The sequence below is a fragment of the Molothrus ater genome, chromosome 2 (genome assembly GCF_012460135.2).
Source record: "Molothrus ater isolate BHLD 08-10-18 breed brown headed cowbird chromosome 2, BPBGC_Mater_1.1, whole genome shotgun sequence".
NCBI lineage: Eukaryota > Metazoa > Chordata > Aves > Passeriformes > Icteridae > Molothrus > Molothrus ater.
In genome coordinates, this window is record NC_050479.2 from 87,487,725 (window position 1) to 87,509,186 (window position 21,462).

At 41.4% G+C, this 21,462-nt stretch overlaps 2 protein-coding genes across 2 annotated transcripts in view; both read left to right on the top strand.

Annotated features, from left to right (window-relative positions):
- Positions 1–3,126: 3,126 nt before the first annotated feature.
- On the top strand, positions 3,127–6,099 carry RHNO1 (RAD9-HUS1-RAD1 interacting nuclear orphan 1). Its single transcript, XM_036388138.2, has 2 exons — positions 3,127–3,323; positions 5,449–6,099. The coding sequence occupies exons 1-2, from the start codon at positions 3,156–3,158 to the stop codon at positions 6,097–6,099; spliced, it is 819 nt and encodes a 272-aa protein (XP_036244031.1). The 5' UTR covers positions 3,127–3,155.
- Positions 6,100–6,515: 416 nt separating this feature from the next.
- The window catches only part of TULP3 (TUB like protein 3), a 32,387-nt gene continuing 17,440 nt past the window's right edge, over positions 6,516–21,462 (top strand). The window contains 2 exon segments of the mRNA XM_036388353.2: positions 6,516–6,593; positions 19,754–19,805. Of these exon segments, the coding sequence (XP_036244246.1) occupies positions 6,553–6,593; positions 19,754–19,805 (93 nt within the window). The 5' untranslated portion in view covers positions 6,516–6,552.

The following is a 21,462-nucleotide window of genomic DNA, read 5'->3' on the forward strand; positions in this document are numbered from 1 at the left end:
CAAATCATCTCAAGACCTCCCACACAGCACACATTCTCAGCAGTTGCTACAAAGCTGGAAACACAAAAGGAAAATTAAAATTGAAAGCATTTAATAAGGCTGACAAGGCTACTGAGAAATCATACCTTCCTAACCCACACCTTGTGTAAGCAGGATGGGAAAGAGATTTGCAGAGTAGATAACTTCCATCATAAAGTACATAATAATGAGCAAAGTGTGTATGTGCTTTACAGAAAGACTGAGCTATAATGTGACCAGCGTCAGCCAGCAAGCTGGAGGGGAGGTAGAATATAGGAATAGCAGTGCTGACTCTTACAGTTGATTGCTCTAAGCAGCAGATTACACAACCTGCATGAAAAGGGAATTTACAGATGGTTTAAGATCTGGGAAGCAGAGATTACCCTGAACACTACAAAGACACACAATAAATGCAGCAGAAGTAAGGTGCTTTAAGAAGCTAGACACCAAGTAAATGTACTTCTAATTCTTTTCATAGATTTGTTAAGATTTGACATAAATTCGTCATTGGGCAGCATACAATTTAGATGTCAAACTTTTGGACAAGAGGTGGTTTAGACTATAAAGCTGGAAGCAGAGGAAATAAAATTCAGAGATCCTGCTTCCAGGGTAAGATGCTGTGAGAATACTGCTATAACGCCATCAGGAATTCGGTAGAGCCTGTGCCTTTCTGCAAACTACGCCAGAATAATATACAAATTGTACTTATTGTTTATCATTAGAGATGGCAAGCAGAATAGAAACAAATAAGGAGGCCTTTTGCATTGGTAGATTTGACGGGGTCAGCAAGTAAACGAGAAAATTCTCAGTACGAATCTCCTAAATTGATACAAAGCAGAGTCCAGCAGATAACAAGCTGAGCTGATGCCCTATGCACAGGGAGCAGACAGCCCGGCGACCATTCCACGCGGGTTCTGGCAGCCAGCACAAGCATGGCCCTTTGCGATCTGCTCCACCCCCTTAAGGAGAGTCAGCGCCGAAAGAGGAACCCTGCGCCAGCCTCCCCCAGGCTGCGTTCCTGTGAGCAAGAACAGGAGCGCGTCACTTCCCAAGGAGGCCTCCATCTGCTACCCCCGCACAGGCCCGGGAGCACCGCTGTGTGCGCGCTGCCCCGAGGGGGCACGGAGGGCAGCGCCAAAGCCCTCCCAGCTCCTCCTTCCCCCGCTCCAGCCCCTGCGCTGCCGCCCCGGCCAGCGAGTTCACCTGCTCCCGCGGGGCCTGCCGCCCCGGCCGGGCCCAGGCCCTGCCCTCTCCCGCCCGCGCGGTAGCCTTAGCGCGGCCCGCCAAGGGGTGCCGACCCTTGCCAGGGTCCCCGGAGGATGGTGGCGGGCTGCGGTCGGCACTCACCAGCTGCCGGGCCGGGGCAGGGCCGATGCAGGGCGGCAGCGGCCCCGGCGCTCCCGGAGTGGCCCCGGTTTGAATTTGGCGCCCGGCGCAGAGCTAGCCCTGTCACGTGCCGGCGTGCGCCAGTGAGCGGCGGCGGGGGCGGGGCCGGCCGGGCCAGGCCAATCGGCGCCCAGGGGGCGGGGCCGCGGCGGGCCGGGCCAATCGGCGGCGGCGGCGGGGGATACGGATGTGCGGGCGGGACGGAGCTCAGGCCGCCACCGCCGCGCCCGCATTATCCAGCCCAACCCTGTTCCGGGACAGCCGCTCCCGGCCCGGCTGGGGCAGTGCCGGCAGCTTCCTTCAACCATGCTGCCCACGGCTGGGAGCCCTGCCGTGCGCCCGGGCCGCTAGCAGCGCGCTGGCTCCTGGTGAAGAGCTGCGGGGTTTTACCGTTTAACGTGTGTGTCACGGCTGCAGCGGGCTAGCGGGGCCCGCAGGACCCCCTGAGCGGGCCGCCACTTAGGTAAGCGGTTAGGCTGTTGCAGTCTCGTACGTTGTTCGGGAAATGTTATCAAATTTCCTTGTGTGCGCTGATCTACGATAAGTCAGGTTGGGTGAATGTGAGCCAGCTGTGGCCAGGAAGGCCGATGGCACCTGGCCTGTATCAGCAATACCGTGGGCGGCAGGACCGGGACAAGGATCGTTCCTCTCTCCTCCGCACTGCTGGGGCACTCAGAGTGCTGTGTCCAGTTCCGGGCCCCTCACTTCAGGAAGGACATTCAGGTGCTGGAGTGGGTCCTGAGAAGGACAGTAGAGCTGGTCTGGAGCACAAGTCCCATGAGGAGCAGCTGGAGGTGTTCAGCCTGGAGAAAAGGAGGCTCAGGGACGCCTTATTGCTCTCTACAGCTGCCTGAGAGGAGGGTGCAGCCAGGTGGGGCTTTCCTCCCAGGCACCCAGTGATGGAACAAGGGGATATCGTCCTAAGCTGCATCAGGGGAGGCTTAAGTTGGGCATTAGGAAGAAGTTCTTCACAGGAAAGGTGATTAGACATTGGAATGGGCTCCCCAGGGAGGTGGAGTCACTTTCTTGAAGGTGTAGCACTTAGTGCCATGGTCTAGTTGCCATGGTGGTGTTTGGTTATAGGTGGATTTGATGATCTGAGAGGTCTTCTAACCTAATTGATTCTGTGATGTGTTTTCCAGCAGAAAATTAAATACAATGTTACTTCAGTTCAAACTTAATCATTAGGAAAAACAAACAAATCATGAAAGATGTGTAGAATACAGGAGGGAGATGTCAACTGTGTTTTGTAAAAAAGAAAAAAACAAACCTAGTCTCTTGAAGTTAAAATGTACAGGTAGTTAGCAACCAGAAAGGGAAAGAGTTCTGATTGTCTTACCCCTATATCATCTTCTTGGCATTTCAAGCAAGATTGAATTCAAAAAAAGAAAATAAGTTTGGTTTTTTTTTTTTTTTCTTTTCATAGCTGACTTGACATAGCTGGATCAGTAGGTCATCTGCTCCCATTCCTGCAGTGCATTTCTAAATCCACCCAAAAATTGACAAAAGGCTCAAGAACTACTGCTGGGAACAAGTCTGCCTCGAGATATGTACGCTGTACTGTTGCATAAAGGTTTTGCTTTTGTTAAAAACTGTCTCTGAGGTTTCCAAACAAGTCTTTCTTCAAATCAATTTATTTGCCTTCTACAGATTCAACAGCACCTTAGCATCTCCTCGGGGTGCTTCCTTCTTTCTTCAATTGGCTCCAACAAGCATCATGAGGTTTTTAAGTAGTTTTACCACACCTTTTGATGCCTCCAAAGAAGAAGTGTACCCACAAGGCCAGAAAGGCAGAGCTGGTTTTCCTTGAGCAGCCACGGGCAGGACCCATCCATTGTTATGAAGCTCCACTGCATTTGGCTGAGAATCCCAGACGTGTGCCTACAAAACGTGTGGACCTGAACACCTCTGCTGCCTGGGTTGGTATAAATTATCTTTCCTCCTGCATCCCACAGCAACAGTTTTCCAGTTTCTCCTGTATGTCTTAACAGAAAGTTATCTGTTCTGGATCTGGAAAGTTATTAGCCCAGACTTGAATTCCCATCTATCAGTCTAAAGCATAAATAAGTGCTTGAGTTGCTTTACAGTCCAAGAATAAGCACTAAGGTCTTGGTTAGTTGAAGACATAAACTGTGTGCAATATTTACTGATTAATGAATATTTGTCTTCTAGAAAAATTATTCCCATCAGGAAAACACTGTTTTCCTTGGCAACAAAAAACCCTGCACGAAATAAATGTTAGGGGAGATTTTTCTTATTGGCTTGCTGTTTGAAATAACTGTTGAACTCTAAATGTTACATGTTAAAGTATTGGGTGTATTGTTTAAATCTGACACTGCTAAATTTAGAGAACATAGATTTTCACTTCAGAATCATTTGTTCTAACCTGCCCTCTTTGCATTTCTGTGTTTTGAGTAGTTTCTCTCCATACCAATCTTCTGATGGGTTCATTTTCTTGGGACTGTTTGCCATGTCCTAAAATACTCCTTGTATTGTGTAATGTAAAGATTTCTTTTTTTTTTTAAGCAAACAGCTGCAGCAAAGACAGACTGTTCCTATGCAACAGTAGTCATCACCTAGGGGAGCTCTGTTTAAACATTACTGCTGCTTGGCTCTGCTCTTCACAAAGCAAGCTCAGGAAGTGTGGTTTCAGACCTGCATGAAACATTCCTTTGTATTTTTGTGATGCCTTAACCTTGAAGTAGGACATCTTCCATTTTTTCCTCTTAAAATTTTTTTTTGTATCTGCTTGAGGCAGTTAGCTCTACCGTTTGAGAATCAGTAAGTAAAATAACTGCTGTGAATAAGCATTCATTTTGTTTGGAAGAAGTGGAAACATCCACTCTGGTTGCTCTTTGATTCCTAAAATACAAGCATTCTAAAATTTGTTTGAAGCTATCAGTACTGAAACTGTTAAATATTTCTCAGAGGCATCCTCTGCAGAGTGTCTGTCAACTTGTTTCAATTGAAACTGATTTTCTGCTCCTTTCTTTTTGGCATTATCTAAGTTTTTCACACCTTTTCCACTACTAGGTTCCTGCATGGGTAAAACCTACCCTACATGTTCTCTGAAGCCAGGAAGACATATCCTTAAAATCAGGAACTATGTTAAGTATGTGCTAGTATACAATTACTACAGAATTATTTCTCTTTTCCTGCACAATGGCTTTGGATTCAAACAGTTCAGCTGTACATCAGACAATCACCATCCTTAGTTAAATTGCACCCAGTGTTTTTAGGAACTACACAGTAACTTAGGAATGCTGAAGGAGATGTGTAGTTACCATAGCAAGAACTCAGTTTGGTGTGCTCTTGGAAAAGCAAATTGGAATCTGAAACAGAGTCTGACTTTTTTGTTGACAGGAAAGACAAACCAGGAAGACAAAGAATACTATAATAAAAGTATTTCCAGGGTTTGAGCATGAGTCCAGAATCATTCAAAGAAATATAGACTGTTGAGCTTGGAGCATCTTTTCTATAGGAAGCTGATTGTAAAAGTGGATTTTGGGTGATCTGTTACTCCACAATACAGAAATTAACTCTGTTTTGAAACAGAGATTTTGGGGGGAAGATTTTCAACACCCTATTAACATTAATCTAAGGGGATTGAGCTAAGTGGGCATTCTTCAATCATTTTGTGTTGCTCTCCCTGTTCAGCCTCTACTTCTTTGGGGAGGCTGAGGATTTAGTTCTTTGAATCTGAGTAATGATGAGACACAGAAACAAAAAGGATCCATTCTGAACTTTCTTAAATCTGCAGGGTTTACAGGAGAAGACACCACTTAGACTTCCTTTAAAACCCAAATCCTGAGTTCTTTGTGAGTTGCCAGTGATCAGCTCACTTGCACCCCAATGACTTCCACAGAACAGTGGCAGAACATGATATTGAAGTTCAGAGGTATCTCATGCATAGGAGCTTTGTTAGTGACTCATTTGCTTTGCTGCAGAACAGATTACTCAATGAACACACTGGAAAAAGGTGGGGAGGTGGAATTGTCTGTAGGAAAGGGTTGGGTTTTTATCTTATTATGTCTTTCCCTTTAGGTGTGCCCACAATTTGACACAACTAAGCCACTGGTGTTGAAAGCACGCCAGAAGAAGCATCGTGGTCCTCAGAAGTACTATAATCAGGATGCCAACCACAGCTCATTTCATGCAGGAGGAGCTTGTCGAGGAGCTGTAGCCTGCAGATTTCCTCCTTTAACTTTTGAGAATCCAAAAGGACATGCAATCCCTCCATTGGATGATTCAAATTGCTTGAGAAAGAATGCACGGTGCTCTCCCAACCAGCCTAAGAAAGGGACAGCAGCAAATGCCAACATCCAGGTGAAGAGTCCAGAGAACTGTGGAGAGCCTGCTCCCCAGCCTGTGGAGCAAGAAGTCCCTAGTCCATCAGATGCAGAGGCTGCACAGGTTCCTTCCCCAAGGAATGGGAGATGCAGCAACACTCTATCACCAAGTAGTCAAGCCTGGCATCCAGAAGAAGCGTTGCCGATTGGTATTGATCCCTGTGGGAGCGGGGAGGCGGCAACAGTACTGGTTGCAGATACTCCCGAGCACGAGTATGGAATGAAGGTCACCTGGAGGCGGCGGCCGCACATAATGAAGTACCTGCGGGACAAAGGGAAGCTGAGCGCTGCGGACATCCTGGTCAAGGCAAACATGGAGCTCTCGAGGGGACAGGCCCACACCTGACCTGGCGGGAGCAGCCTCTCGCTGCGTGCAAGGACACGCCTGGACAGACGATGGCCCTGAGGGGGCCAAGAGGGGACCTGATTTCAGCCCGGCCCTCTACTGCGCCTGGCAGCGCCTCCGAGAAACGGCAGGGCGGGCGTGGGGAGGGTCTTGACGACGGAAAGGGGGGTGGGGGGTCATTTGGGGCGGTCTTCCCTGGGGAAGTGTGTCTGGCAAGGGCTCTGTGCCGCACGCGTTCCCGCCGGGACTGTTCCCCGCTCCTGGCGGAGGCGGCGGGCGCCTCCCGACCGCGGCCACGGGGGCGGCCCTTGCGTTCCGCCGCGCGTGCGCGGCGCCGCGGCCAATCGGCGGGCGGCGTGCTCGCGGTCCCGGCCAATGGCGGCGCGCCTCAGTGCCGCGCGCCGTTGCTAAGGGCAGCGGCGGGCGGGGGCCCATAGCAACGGCGGGGCCGCGATGGACGGAGCGGGGGGAGCCGGCGGGCCCGCCGCCCACAGGTGAGCGGGGCTTGGGCGGCGGCGGCGGCGTCCCCAGGGCCCAACAGGCCTGGGCGGGAGCTGCCTCGCGTGGCAGCGGCGCCCGGTGCTGGGCCTGAGCGGCCGCAGCGGGGCCCGGGCGGGCGGAGCCGCAGGGCAGCGGCCACGCGGGCCAGCGCTGCCCCGGTAACACCCGCGTCCCGCTGGCGGGCGACAGCCGTGCCGCTGTTTTATGTGCGGGTGTGTTTTATGTGCTTCACTCTACAACGTTGGTGTGCATCGTCTGAATACTTGTAGATTAAACCGGTTTCGTGGTGTCTCGGTGCACTCTTGGCTTCTGGGCGCTGCTGTGAAGCGTTTTCGCGGTGTTCTTCAGCCCCTCTGCTCCTCCTGATGAAGCCCTCTGGGTATTTAGTATCACTGGTTGTGCCTTTGCAAGGAAAAAAGGAGGGATAACTGAAATGAACTCAACTGATATAATAGGAAAAACAGCTGTGGACTATGGAGAAGCGGTTTTGGGAAGACTTTATGGTTGTGGCACTTAAAATTGAAATTATTTGAAATTAAATGTGGGTGTACTGGCAAGCAGAGAAAACAGGTTTTGGCAGAATTGGTGTCATTGCAAAAAAAAAAACCAGGAAAATCTATCTTTGTGCCTCTGTTTGGATAGGAAAAAGTAAAGCAAGTAAAGAGAGAAACCTAAACTTTGGGTAGTGAAATGATAATGAACACAGTGTAGAAGAGAAACAGTATTTTTTTTATTACATACATTGTTACATTTGGTAATTTAAGGGGGATGAAAAGCAACAGTGCAGTTAGAAAGGCTCCTGTAACTGCTTAGATCCACCAAATATGCTATGGAACATTAGATTACTTTTTTATGCAGGCTTGCAAGGCCTCGTGTTGTCTAGCCGTTCTGGAAACAATTTTTTAGGAAATGGTGTCCAGATACGTGTAAATTTCCCTGCACAGTAGATGTTTAAGTTTGACAGAGTTGACGCTACAGGAAATAATTCTGCTCTTCTGATAACAGTTCTATTGGCATGATTTCTTTCTGCTAAGAAACTTGTCTCATGTGCTTTTATGCGTGCCCTCCAGAAAAAGGCTAACAATAATGGCAGTTCATGGGATAACTGCTTCCCTCCCATCCCAGTTTATTAAAGAAACATCCATTTCTTTGGCTTTTTTAGTCCCCATGGTTAAGGTAAGAAAATTAGAATACATGAGCCTAAAGAAAAGTACATAGTTTTAAAATAGATCTGTAAGGCTTGTTATTTTTAGAGGTGTTTATTTTTCTGGAGCATTCATCAGCATTGTGATAAATTTGAGGAAGACAAATGTCTGTATTCTTAGGAAGGTTCTTCTTTTTCTGAGACAAAAATAGTAAAATTATCCAGAAGTTGTTAATCTGGTTACTAGAATTCTTGTTTGCTAAAATAATTGTCAGTTGTCCAAACAGTGGATTTTATAGAAAAGGTAATGTGATACGTAATAACTGGCACTTCATGGCAATGAAGATACTACAGGTAAAGTTTAACAAAGCTGTAGCTAAGAACTGGTTGGCAGCTTTTTTTTTTTTTTTTCCTTTTTTTTTCTCCCAGGGGTGGAATGCCTTTATTGTTGAGCAATGTAAAAAATACACATGAAGATATTTGAAGTATTTTATATGATGGACAGAGTAGAACATTACCAGTCAAAAATTAATGCATATTTTTTTGTATATGTACTGTGGGATACATGATGATGGATAGACAGCAGAGATCTTGGATTTAGGCCATCTACAGGCTGTCACTTGCAAATGCTGTGTTGTGTTAGACTTTCTTCCACTGGAACTGGCTGCAACTGGAATTACTCAACTTCATTTTAAAGTCTGGCTTTCAGGTAAACAGGGCACAACTGTCTTAGTGCTTTAGAAAATTATAAGCTTGATGTGTCATGGTCTTGGTAAGTGCTAGACCTTCTCTCTTATTTGGGAAAGTCCATTTAGAGACTTACCATGAAATTACTAGTGTAGAAACATTCAGGTAAAAGTAATTTTAATTTATTGTAAGCTTTAAAAATATTGTGAAGGAAATTTATTTCTTATGGTAGTATGTGTTTTAGAATCTTTGGGACCAATGGACTTTGCCCTTTTGCACACTAATCACACAGTGTACCGTAATATTTAGAGCTTCCCACATGCTGCATTCCAAATATGGTTCAGCTTCTGATTTGCAGATGTCATGTAAGAGGAACAGAATTTTCAAGGGGCAAAAATCTTGACTGAGTCTACAGAGACTACAAAACTGGATGTCAGCTACAGCAGTCCTGCCCTTATTTGGATGCTTCCTTGGGGTCCAGCCATACATCAGTTAGTGGCTTTCAGTTTGTGAACTCTGGGATATTTCCTCAGTGTCTCCCAAAGTTAATGAAGAAAAACAACCTGTTGCCAATAAGCTCAATTTTCAGAACATTAGGAGCTCACAGATTAAGAGAAGTTGAAGACTTCAGAAGTGGTGCTGTTGTCTGGCCAAAAGCCCTTTCCACTTTAAAAAAACTTGAATGTAGTTGAAGTTGTCAGGAATCTCTGTGCCTGCTGGACTTGAGTATTTTGTGCACCATAATTTTGAGGAGAAAAAAGACAAAATACTTCGCTAATTATTTTAGCTATACTTGTAAACCAGAGAAGACAGGTAAGTTTAAAATTCCTTTTAAAAGCCTCTCAGCATCTCTGAAATAAAATATCCAAGGACTCTCTGTTAGTCCTTGGATATTTTTATTTAGCCACCAGTGACCTTAAAATTAACAAGCAACATTTGTTAGATTCCAGGACTTACAATTCTGTAAATCTTATCCTTAGATGAAAGAGAATTGGCTTAATATTCTGTTTACTTCACCTTTTGCAGCTCTAAACATTATAATGAAGAAATCTCTCTGAAGTGAGATAAACCTGTAAATATTTTATAAGTGTGGTTGATATGTACTCCTTGGAGTACAGATTCAACTGAAAAGAAAACCTTTTGCAATTTGATGCTGCTGCTGTTAATGTGAATGAAGGAGTCACCTCACTTCTTATGATGTAGACAGCAGTGGCAAGAGAGAAAAGGCAGCAATGTGTGACTAAAATTTCAGAAAACAATTTGAGACTCACTTAGTAACAGCAATTGCAAGGAGGTATCCTGAAGTTGAACCTTGCTTGAATTATCTCTTTAATTTCTAGTTAGTTCTTTCCCCATCTCTTACCAGCTAGAACTTAGGTTACTGTTGACCCATTTTTTTTTTAGAGAGAGCCATTACTTTTCTCTTCTGATTTTTTTTTTTTTTAATCACTGTGTGGCATTTGTAGGAGGGAAAAATGCGCTGACTTAACATAATTATGGCTTTGTATATGTGAAAACTTTCTGCAAGCAGACTTGCTCTGGGATGGCTCCAGACTCTTGTTTTGTTGCTGAGGCACAGCTGAGTGATCTCCAAAATAAAACTGTGTTGTAATTGGGTCATGGGATGAATTCTCTTCTAAGTGGATTTGCTGATATGCCTGGAGATGTTGCCTTGGACCACTGCAAGAACGTTTATGCCAACTCTTGGTGCTCTTTAAAACATGCTTTGTGGGACGTTTGAACTCTTAAACTGCCTGTGTTCTTGCTATAGGAGTCTGGGTGCTTCTACATTCCTTTCTGACTTTGCATTCTTATGTGATATCTGAGGCAAAAAGAACAAGAACTAAAATCTAGCAGTGATATCTTACCAAGTCACATAGTTTGAGATCAAAATGACATTTCACTGTTTCTGTCTCTTTAATGGCTTTCCCTTTCAATTTTTCTAAAATAAAAAAATCTGGACTGAGAATAAAGGTCTACAGTCAGTTAGAAAATTTCATGTTCCTTTCCCTATTTTTAGTTTGAAATACTATTACACAAGTACAATTCATCTTGTCAAGCGTGATGCACTTGTTTTCAGGGAACTTTGAGTTTTGTTACCTGGTCTGGGTTAAGCAGAGCACGTGCTATTTAACTGCTGCCTTTGTTGCTAGGAGAGAATAATGGCTGCTCTCCATTTCACTGGCTTCCTCTTGTAATGAGGTACAACGTCAACAGAAGTGACAGGCAAGGTTTAATAATTCACCAACAGAAGATCACAAGAGACAGAATTCCAACCCCCTGGGGATTTTGCTTTCCTCTTTCCTTAGGTAGAGGTGTTTCTATAAGTGAAATGACAGTGAGGATTCGAAGCATGTAGTTGAGAGGACATTAAATAGAAAGGTGATGTTCTGCTTGTGGAATAAATTTCTCTTTTTTTTTTCCTTAGCAGAAACCTAAGTTTCATTAGGTTCAACTGACTAAACCTGAAGCATAGTGCTCTGCATTTGTAGTGGTGGTTAGGAGCTGAAAAGTCCTGAGTCATGGAGTCACCAGCTGTGAACTCCTGGAGGAATATGCCTGACAGGAGGTTCCTTGTTTCCCTGTTCTTGTAAGAATTATAATAAAAACCCAGTTGAAACCCCCTGTTTGGCTACACACTTAAAATATAAGTTTATGTGCGTATTCTTATGATTGTGTTTTTTGTGCCACCCTCCCAGGATTATGATGGCTTTGATGGTTAATGGCTTGTGTGGATTTCTGGCTTCTCTTGGCCTTCCTTCCAGGAGAAGAGTACTACTTCTGCTTTAGGTTTGCAGAAATGAATTTATTTGGGACTTGTGGCTAAGGAAAACAAGAATCTCCTTTCTGTTCCCCTGATGTAGTATAGCAGAGAATGACACAGGCTTTTGTTTGCACTCTTCTTTATAGTCCAAATAGAAGTCATACTAGCTTCTGGCCAGAGAGTGTTGATTCATTTTCCTTGCTCTGTTCCTTTGTTCCAAGTAAGAGAAGCTTATCTTTGGTACTTGATAAGTCACTTTTTGAATGGTGTGTAAAACACTAAGCAATACAGTAGTCAAAATAGTTCTGTGCTCAATATGTAACCTTTTCATCATGCTTTTATTCCTGTTGCACTTTCTTGCAACAACCTGTATTTTTTATTGACATCTAGTTTGTGCTCTCACATTTGAGATCTAAACTTGTAACCTCTAGAACCCAACCAGACAATCACAGAGGATGGAAGGGGCTTCTTGAGATGATCTGGAGCAACCCTGCTGCTTAAGCAGGGTTAGCTGGAGCAGATTGCACAGAATGATGTCCAGTTGGGTTTTGAATATTTCCAAAGATGGAGACTACAATCTTCCTGAGAAACCTATTCCAATATTTGACCACTTTGTCTGGAAAATTTTTTCTTGATATTGAGTAGAATTTCATGTGCTTTAGTTTGTGTCCATTGCCTCTTGTCCTGTCAGTAGGCACTGCTGGCTTTATTTGCTTTACACCCTTCCATCAAGGTATTTCTATGCATGGATAAGTTACCTCCTGAGTCTTCACTTCTCTGGGCCCAGTTCTCTCAGCCTCACCTCATGTAAAACATGCTCTGGTCCCTTAAGCACCTTTGTGGCCCTTTGCTGGTTATGTCCATCTCTTGTTCCCAGAAGCCCAGAACTGGATGTAGCATCTCGTGTGCGGCTTCACCAGCAGAGGGGTGGTGTCACTCCCTCAGCCTGCTGGCAGTGCTTTCCCTATCGCAGCCCAGGATGCTTTGCCTTGAGAGACTGAATTGCTGGCTCGTGATAAACTTGTTGTCCACCAAAACAATATTAATCAATTTCTGAAAAAAGAATCTCAACAAACAGCATAAGCTTCCTTCTTTGTTTAACCATAATTCAGCTTTTTTCCTATGGTACTTTCATTTCCCAATATTCTGTTACTTTACCTTATTGGGGGTGTGTTTCTGTTGGTGTGTAATAGTGGAGAGAATATTCCACTGCACTTCTGAGATGATAATTTTATACTGGGGTTTTGTGCTTCCACAGATAGCATTTTGAAACTGAAGGCAGGTGTGATCTTTGAGTGGTCATTTTACTTTGCCTGCACAGTTTCATTTTACCTTACAACATCACTGGAACAGGTACTGTAAAGAAAACAGAAGCTTGGGTCTCCTATACTGATAAATCCTTTTTTCTCCATTGACCTGGGTGTGGTCAGTCAGTCCTAAACTGCATCATTATTTACCTAGTTACATTTGGCATGTGAGCAATCACCCCAAAATGGATGCAAGTATGGAAAAATTTAGTGCTGCAAGGATAGGCTTGCATTAAATTCACTCCTTTTGTGGGTTTTGCCAACAAAAATAATTACTAACCTGTTAACATTTTATAGCAAATAATGTTTGTAGCATGTACTCCTCAGATTAATTTTTGCTTGAATTCCTTCAGCACAGTATTCCTGTTGCTATGAGTTGTCGGGGCAGCTGTTTTGCCATAATATAGGTGAAATGTATCCATGTCCATATAGATACATGCAAAGAATATACATATATTCTTCAGAGCACCAGCCTTTTCAGGTTTGGTTTGTTTTGGGGTTTGTTGTTTTTTGTTTGTTTGCTTGGTTTTTTTTGAAGGGGGTGTTTAGTGGGGACGGGCAGATGGTGGATGTTTTGATTTGGGTGTTATTGACATTCTTCTGATCTGTGTGGCTTTAAAGAAAAACACCTGATAATTTCACATTAAAATTCCGTTTTTAAGCCTGCAGGTAGAGAGAAGCAGAACTTTTAAAGGATTAGCTTGCTGGTTTGTTTCTTTAGGATCTTTTTTAAGTTGTAAATTGGCCTTTAAGTTGTAAATTGTTCAGATAGTTGGTACAAGTTATTGGCAGGATTATGTAGTGGATTCAGGTATATTTTGAAATGAAGTAGGACATGAAGATTTCAATGCTTGTCTCTAGTTGCTCCCTTAATCCATGCTAGTCTGGCAGTTGAGTTTATTGTTCCTATTGGTTCATTTTATACTTATTTTCAAATATTCAGAGATAAATCTTATTCAATCTGTATTATGTGGGACAGAATTTCTATACTAAAGCAAATCCAAGACAGTAGTTTATTTACTCATTCAGAATTGCTTCCAAAATTAGGTGTTCACTCTTTCTATGTCATTGTTCTCATAACCTATTCAGTAGGTGAAAAACTTTTTAAACAAATTTTGTGAACCCTTTCTCAAAACAGTATTCTATTGGCATTAATGTTTTTGAGGTGCATAGGGATCAAAGGTCAAACTGATTTTAACTGATTTCTGTGAAAAAGGCAGATGCACTAAAACTTGCCTTTATTGAAGTATCACCTGCTTAAAAATAATTTAATGAAATGTTGATGCAACTTCAGCAGTGTCACTTAGAAAGAAGTGTGGCGTTTTATGGCTGATTTGCAGCAGATCAGTTTACTTTGGAAGACTTACTGCTTATTAATTATGAAGGGAAGAATATCCTGTGTTTGCCAAAAAACCCACTCTCTTGCCTTGGGGAAGGCAGAAAAACTAGGTAACCTTCACTGTTGTGGATGGTATGCTATGCATTTTCCCTAAAATGTGTGGTTACATCTGTGTCAGAACTCCACCCTTTTGTGGATTGGAAGGTGCATTACAGATAAATTTTGCTCCTCAAACAGTTTCCAGAGAAATATTGCAATTTTTGTTTGGAAGCTATCTTTTGAAAGATAAGAATCCTTCTTCAACTAATATTTTTTCTACAGCTTCTGTTTTCTTTCATAGCTGTAGTTCAGATGAGAATAATCCCCGGGAAAGTTTATTGGAGGGTTAAGAGTCAAAATACTTTCACACGAGCTGACTCAACATTTCTTACTGAAGTTGCTTTTACTTGCACTTCTACAGCTAAAAATAAAATCCAGTGGATGAAGATGTGGGCAACAAGCCACATTCTTCTCATCCCCTGATTTTTAAGTTCTGGGAGTATTGCTCAGAGACATAACTGCTGTTACCACATTAATAAACTGTCCTGCAAAGGAAAAAGAAATTGCGTGAGTTTTGTAAGACTCTTTATGGAAGCAGTCCTGTGTAGAGTGAGAAATGGAACCCAAGATATTGGGAAAGTGCGAAGATTTGTGGATGAAAATGGTGTTATTGTGCCTTTGAGTTCCTTTAAAAGGAGTAATGCAAACAACTGAAAATTTAAGGATCTTGATTATTAATATATAGGTTCATATTCCCACTGGTATCTAAAGATTGTGTTTATTGAAAGGATTTCTATGTCATACTGATACAAAAATGTCAAGCTTGTTTGTAACAAGACACAGTAAATTCAAGATCCAGCTGTCTTTAAAATGATCTGGTAGTTTCTGCTGGACACTTTCCCTGAATCTCTCTGCCAAACTATGGACTATCTGAAACTTTAATACCTTTTCTAGAGCTGTGCACAAATAGGTAGTAATTTCTCAGTTTTTCTCACCAAGAATTGAGTGCAGGTACAGTGCTGATATGTGCTGTAAAGATACTTAGGACAAAACAAGCTGTGTTTCCTTCTCTTGGGTCAGATTTTCATTTAAGGTTGGAGTGGGGTTTGCTTCTATCAGCTAGTCTGACCTTCCTCCTAAAAGAGGCAGCCAACAGTACTTTTTTCTTTACTAAACCTTTAACTACTTGAACTCCAGGATAGATTTAGCTCACTGGGAAGCCCTTAAATCTGCAAGTCCTTGCTGCATTATTTGTTTAGAAGGAGAAACTGAGTACAGTATTTCTTTAGGGGAATATGAGAAATGTACATTTTGTTGAATGCAGGGAAAGGTATGATGGTGTTTTCCTTTGTTTAACATATTTCAAATATGTCTTTCCAGTAGGTTCTCAGTCATGTAGAACATTTTGTCTCTGTTGCTTTTCTCTGCTTATTGCCTCTCATTCACAACTGCAGCCAGTCAGTTCCTTTCAAAACTAGTCCATAATCCATGATAATGACAACCTTTTTTTTTTTTTCTTTTTGCCTCCTTTTAACTTCAACAGTCAGTATATAAAGGGGATTTAATTGAAATAACTTGAAAGAAGAATGCTTAGCTCTCCCATCTGGGATAACCACACCTGAAATAGGAGGTAAACCATAGCCTTAGTCAATAGCAACTTCTGACATAACACATTCAAGCTTGATAAAACCTGTTGTTTTCTATTGAAAATCCACAGCTCCATTATCCTAATGGTTAATTAGTCACAGTGTCAAATAAAAAACTTATTTGCAACCTGAATTTGTTTAGCTTCAATTATTTATGTCTGGATTTTATTGTCTTCTCTCTCATCAATGTCATGTGTACCCTCAAATCCATGGAATACAGTGGAGCGTATTGAATTTCTCTTGAATAAACTGTAGGATGCATTGAAATCTTACTAAGAGGTGCACTTTCCAGTCCTTGGTCAATTTGTTCAGCTTTCTGCTGAGCTCTCTTTGATTCTTCAGTCCTTTCTCTTATGTGCACCTTGGACAGAATGGAAGAACATTTTCAGTCTGGTGGATTGCTTTTATTTTCTACATTCTGCTTTGATATCAGGATTTTTCCTTGTTCTCAGAGTTGGATTATACTGTATGTTTGTGTTTGGCTGATTCAATGGTAATTATTGCCAAGTGCTTAGAACATAAGTATTTTGGTTGTTGTTTTTTTTTCCCCAAGTACAGCACACTCAGGAGCACAGACAAGCTGTAATGAAAACAAGAGTGTTACCTCTGCTTATCCACAGTTTGTAATGTCAGAATTTCAGCGTTATTGAAAAATATGTCCATTCTGAAAGAACTGTCAATAGATGTAGTGTTCCTTTTTTACAGAAAGGAAAATAAATTGCACAAAAAGGAAGCTTCAGTTGCATACATGAATATCGGTTAAATAATTTGTGAGTTTGTCCTCATTGTGGTTGTTTGCTATCTGAAAATGGTTAGGAAAGACCAAATCGATTTATAATAAATTTGTTGCATATTCCTATTGCAACACTTTAATTTCTGATTATGAAATGAAAACCAGGCTGATTCTGATTTCAGTAGGAATTTGAGATGCTACCAGTTAAAATAAAACTTTTTGCTCCATGTTAATCTGTGTCAAATCTGTGAACCCCTTTGCATCTTGCCATCTTCTTCCATGTTTTATTAAATATTATTTAAGGTGCTTTCCCACTCCTTATTATTCTGTATCCTGCACTATCATTAGTCTTTCCTTGTATGTTCTGTTCTGGGTAATCTTTCCTTTCTTTGTGGCACATGTCTGTTACCTGTCATGCAGCTTCAGAAGGATTGCAGGTGGATTCTGGTAAATGTAGCAGTGGTCTCTGTGGCAGGATCTCATGTAGGCTGCTGTGCTGCAGTGGCTGGGGAGAGGACATTGATACAAACCACTTGAAAATTTTCAGCTCTTATTTATCAAGGGTAAATGGGCAACTGGTTTGGTGGTCAGGATTTTTCTCTGTTTCTAACTGGGGTGTTGTAGCTATGAAAATTCTGCTTATTTTTCCTGGTTCTCATGGATATATAATTTTTCTTATTGCACATAAACCCTTCAAGCAGAAAAGCAAAGCAAAGGGCACAGTGCTCTGGTATGGGCATATCTGACAGAGCACTGATCTGTGTTGTTAGTCCAGCTGAAGGAGGATTCCTGCTTGAAGCCTGCAGCTGGATTAGCACACCACTTACATTCCTTAGTGATGAGCTGTGGGAGTGACTCTGGCACGGCGTTTTCCTGTTAAAGTTTGTAATAACACCAACTCTGCTGGGGGGGGGGGTAGAAAAAGGCTTGAAGTGTGGGAATATCTTTTTTGACTGGTTATTATGTTTTCATAATGAGTTCTAGAAGAACAGTTGCAGGAGCAGTTAAAAAAAATTAGTGTGAAAAGGGTGTTTTTAAGCTAGTATTTATAGTGCTACATTGCTCATTACTTTATTTTACTGTTTGTGTGAAACCTTGCAGTTTAAAATGGCAAGCATTGATGGTTGCTTTCATTTTGTTTTGCATGCAACTCAGCAATTTTGGTCTGTGTTTTAAAGTAAATTGTAAGAAAACACTTTGCTATCTTTTTCCTTTATCAAGACCTGTGACCTGTTAGAATCTTTATGTTCAAGCATCAGTTAAGTGGCCAGAGTTGAGGCACTGTGTAGTCTGTGTTGTGCTCCTGTTACATAACGTAACTTTATTTTAGTCTAGGTAGAAAATAATTTAACATACGAAGTAAATAATTTGCACTGAAAATTTCCACAGGGTATATATGTAAGTCCTGCTATTTTAGCACTTTGTAATTTTCCAGGTAGAAAGGAAACCTTGTAAACTTATTTCCTAAAGTGGTAGTGTTTATTTCTTCTGATTTTTTTAAAGAAGAGACTCAAATTGTTTGGGGATACATTTTCTGCTAGGAAAAGCAACAAACCCACAGATAGCAGCTTGTGCCTACCCAGGACACCTTTGTGTCCATCAGAACGTGTCTGTAAGTCTGCTGTTGATCACAGGTATGTAGATTGCTTTATAACAAACTCTCAACTGCAGCTAACAAATGTCATCAAGTACTTAAGTAAGGAGGTGTTTGAGAAGAAAAGGACTATTCCCTCTCCCTTTTGTTTTTGGCGGTGTTTTTGTCATGAATATTTTAAGTAGAACTTGCAGTTGTTTTTCAGACTTTGCTAAAGATGGCCTGTTCCATCACCTGTGTTATAAATAATAAGCATGTCACCTTTCATGCTGAAGTTTCGTGTGACAACTGTTGTATATTGTGCTGCACTGAGCAGATGTGCTTCTGCTTGTTTCTTTCTTAAGTTGTGGCTATTTTCAAGTGAAGATGACTGTATTACTGTAAGTGTTGCTTTGGGGATACACAGCTCTCCATCCCTATTCAAGAAAGACACTAATTTTTCCAGGCCCTCCATTCCCTTAGAATCTTAGACACTGTGTGTTACAGGTCCATGTGAGGAGTAACATCAGTTTTTAGAAACAAAATATTTTCAAGGTCTTAGACCTGTTGTGTGATACTTTAAATTCATAGAAAAAAAAAAAGAAGTATAGAAATAAGGAAAACTGTGGAATAAAAAAGTAATGGCAGTCTTAACTTGCTTTAAAATACTACTGATTGGAAAATCAGTATTAACTTTAGAGTATACAATTTGTTATATATGATGTGTGTATACAGAACTCTTTTTCTGCATATTTCAACCTTCCAGAGCAGGGTCTGTGTTTACTGGGGTAGTTTGTCTTTAAGGACCTTTGATTTGTCATCTGCTTGCCTGAAGCTGAGTCAAATGTAGGTTTGTTAGGGGTTAAGGGGACTCGGGCTTTTCTTCTTTCCTTAGCTCTGTGTGCTGTAATCCAATTTCCATGGCGTGTGTTTTGCAGAAACCCCAGCTCTGCTCTGTCTATCTCTGCTTTTCCTTGTTAGGGTTATATTCAGCACTGGCTGCCCACTTGTGACTTCACATCATTGGACATTTATGGATACCTAGACCAGACAGAGAATTTCCTGTTTAAATTGAAATTGTGGCTTGCCCTACTTTTCTGCACGCTATTAATAAAATATATAATGTTTGTCTGTTTCCCACATTAAGTACCTTCTTCCTGATGTTTTCTTACTTCCAGAGAGGTCTTTGTCAAAACTGTTTTGAAGGAAAGAGCACAACTGTGGTCAGCAGAGTATGTGCTTAATAGTCAATTAACATTTCCCCTTTGTGGGGTTAACTGCTTTAAATTGCATTTTATGGAATAATTCACTATCATGCAAAAGGAAATAGGAAGTCTATATGGAACACAAGTTGGAACAAAAAATCAGAGTTATCTATAAAATACTGAAATAGGGAAATAATTATTTTTTTACCTTTAGGAATTAATGTCAGATGTTGCAAACACAGATTCTCTCAGGTATTAACTGTAGTTAACTGAACATCTGGCAGGAAGAGAAAATGATGTAGGTTTGACTCCAAGACAAAACTGAATTCATTTGGAATTGGGTATCCAATGAAGGAGCAGGGACTTTACTGAATTGATCTGAACTGTGTCAAGCCTTCAGGTGTAAACTGTCTCCTAGCCCCACCTCAATAGAGGTTTGTAATCTGTCTACCAGTAATGAAGCCTTTGGTACTTTCAAAATCTTTCCAGAAAGGTTTAGTAAGGGGACTAAAACAGAGTTCAGTCTTATTTACGACAGAATATGGTGTTTTATTTTTAATACCTTGTGACTTGGTCTTCATGTGAGATGGAAGTCATGTCTAACAGTCAGTTTTAAGTCTTGATGATGAAGTTGTTGTCTGAAAATATCCTATGTTCTTGTAATGTGAACTGTTTAATAGCAATAATTAATTGATTGGTTTATTTTGCTTTTCCAGCATCTTTGAGGATGAAAGCATGAAACTACGACAGCTGAAACTGCAGAATCAGGTAAATGATAGTGCTGAAGCTGGTAAAGATAAATACAGAAAATCAAACAGCCCTCTAAAGACTTGAGAAATGGGGGTGAAGTGCTAAAAATGGTTGGTCTAATGAACTTCAAAGATTTTCATGGTTTTCATTAGTTCAAGTCAACCTTTCCATGGCTTGTAGATTTGGTGTGTTTGATTAATTTATTTTTCATGTGTTCTCTTATTTAATTGGGATTGAATCACTAGAAAGCAGGAATAAATCAAAAGATGGGAAGACTGCAGGGAATTATCCATTTTAGCATCAAAGGAATGGTTTCACTGACCAATAGAATGATCTCTTTAACACTGCTGTTGAAAAGGATTTCCAGCCTTTTTGACCTTTTTTTTGTTTCCTACAATGAAAATATTTACAGCCAAGCATGGGTCAATTATTAGGATATTGGTCTCAGTTTCTGAAGTACCATATTCTTCAAAGCAATGAAGTATCCATCCTTAATATTCTTTCTCTGTGAAATTTCAAATGCTTGTAAATAGATTAGACAATGTGAGACTCATGATTCTCTAGCTGGCCATTTCACATGGACCACAGATCACTGTCTTGCATTAAACTCATCTTGTTTAAATTAAAGTATGGTTTTAGGAAGGCATTTTCTCAGCTAGCATCTTTGAGTCCAGACACAACAGTCTTCAGGGAACTGTTGCAGTGGGTAATAATCCTCTTTACCAGAACCTGGTCATTATTTGTAGTCTGAGTATGCTAGGCTTTGACTTCAGGCACTGAATTTATTATCAACATTATTGGGTCTATATAGGCATTTATCTAAAACACTTCAGAGTCAAGAGGTAAAATTTATCTTTGGTCATATTTGTGGAAGCTACAGTAGTCCTTTATCTGTACACTATCAAATGACACTTGTTTAAAAACAAACAATTTATTTAAAAATCGAATTAATTTAAATAAATTATAAAAGAGTATTTAGTGTCAAATGCCATTTGGTAAGAAATTTCAAAACTAAGGGTGGTCTGATTGCTTGGTGATGAACCTCAGGGTCTGGTTTAGTACTGGTCTTGGGTCGTAAGCTGGTAATAATCACTGTCTCCTAGTGCTGGGTACTGTGATTTGCTTAGTGTCAGGCCTTGCCATGGGGATGCATGGCTATTCCTCCAAAAACGCCAGCTGGGCTGGGTGGAATTCCCTCAGAGCAGCTGTCAGTTGCACCGTGAAGAAGTCCGTTTAAATAATTTGTTTCCTTTTGCAAATTTGTTTCCATCTTTCTTGGATTTGGTTGAGATTGCAATCATCTGCAAAAGAAACATCTAGAAAATGTCACTAAATATACTTTAACTCCTTGCCCTTTGCAAATGAGATTTCTTGAGAAGTGCTGACAATCTCTAATTTAGGATTTTAGAATTAGGTTTTGGATATTAATTTTAAGGTTTACTTTTACATGAATAGTACTGTGCCTTCTGAAGAAACAAAAGTCAATAGGAGATCACTACCAAATATGATGGACTCACTGCTGGTTGTAGCTGATGCCTTGCTTAATTTGTCATAAACAATTATAGGAATTGAAATTTTAAAAATGCAAAATGTTTTAATCCAGCAGGATCATATATAGAATCTCTGGTCATACAGAGAATCTGGAATAAGCCATAGCAGAGCCATGCCTGTCCAT

What these genes read in the sequence shown, in the direction of transcription:
- RHNO1 (XM_036388138.2), top strand. Translation starts at nt 3,156, where the DNA reads ATGCCTCCAAAGAAGAAGTGTACCCACAAGGCCAGAAAGGCAGAGCTG. An exon ending in TGAACACCTCTGCTGCCTGG is followed by an intron (nt 3,324 to 5,448) that starts GTTGGTATAAAT and finishes CTTTCCCTTTAG; the next exon opens with GTGTGCCCACAATTTGACAC.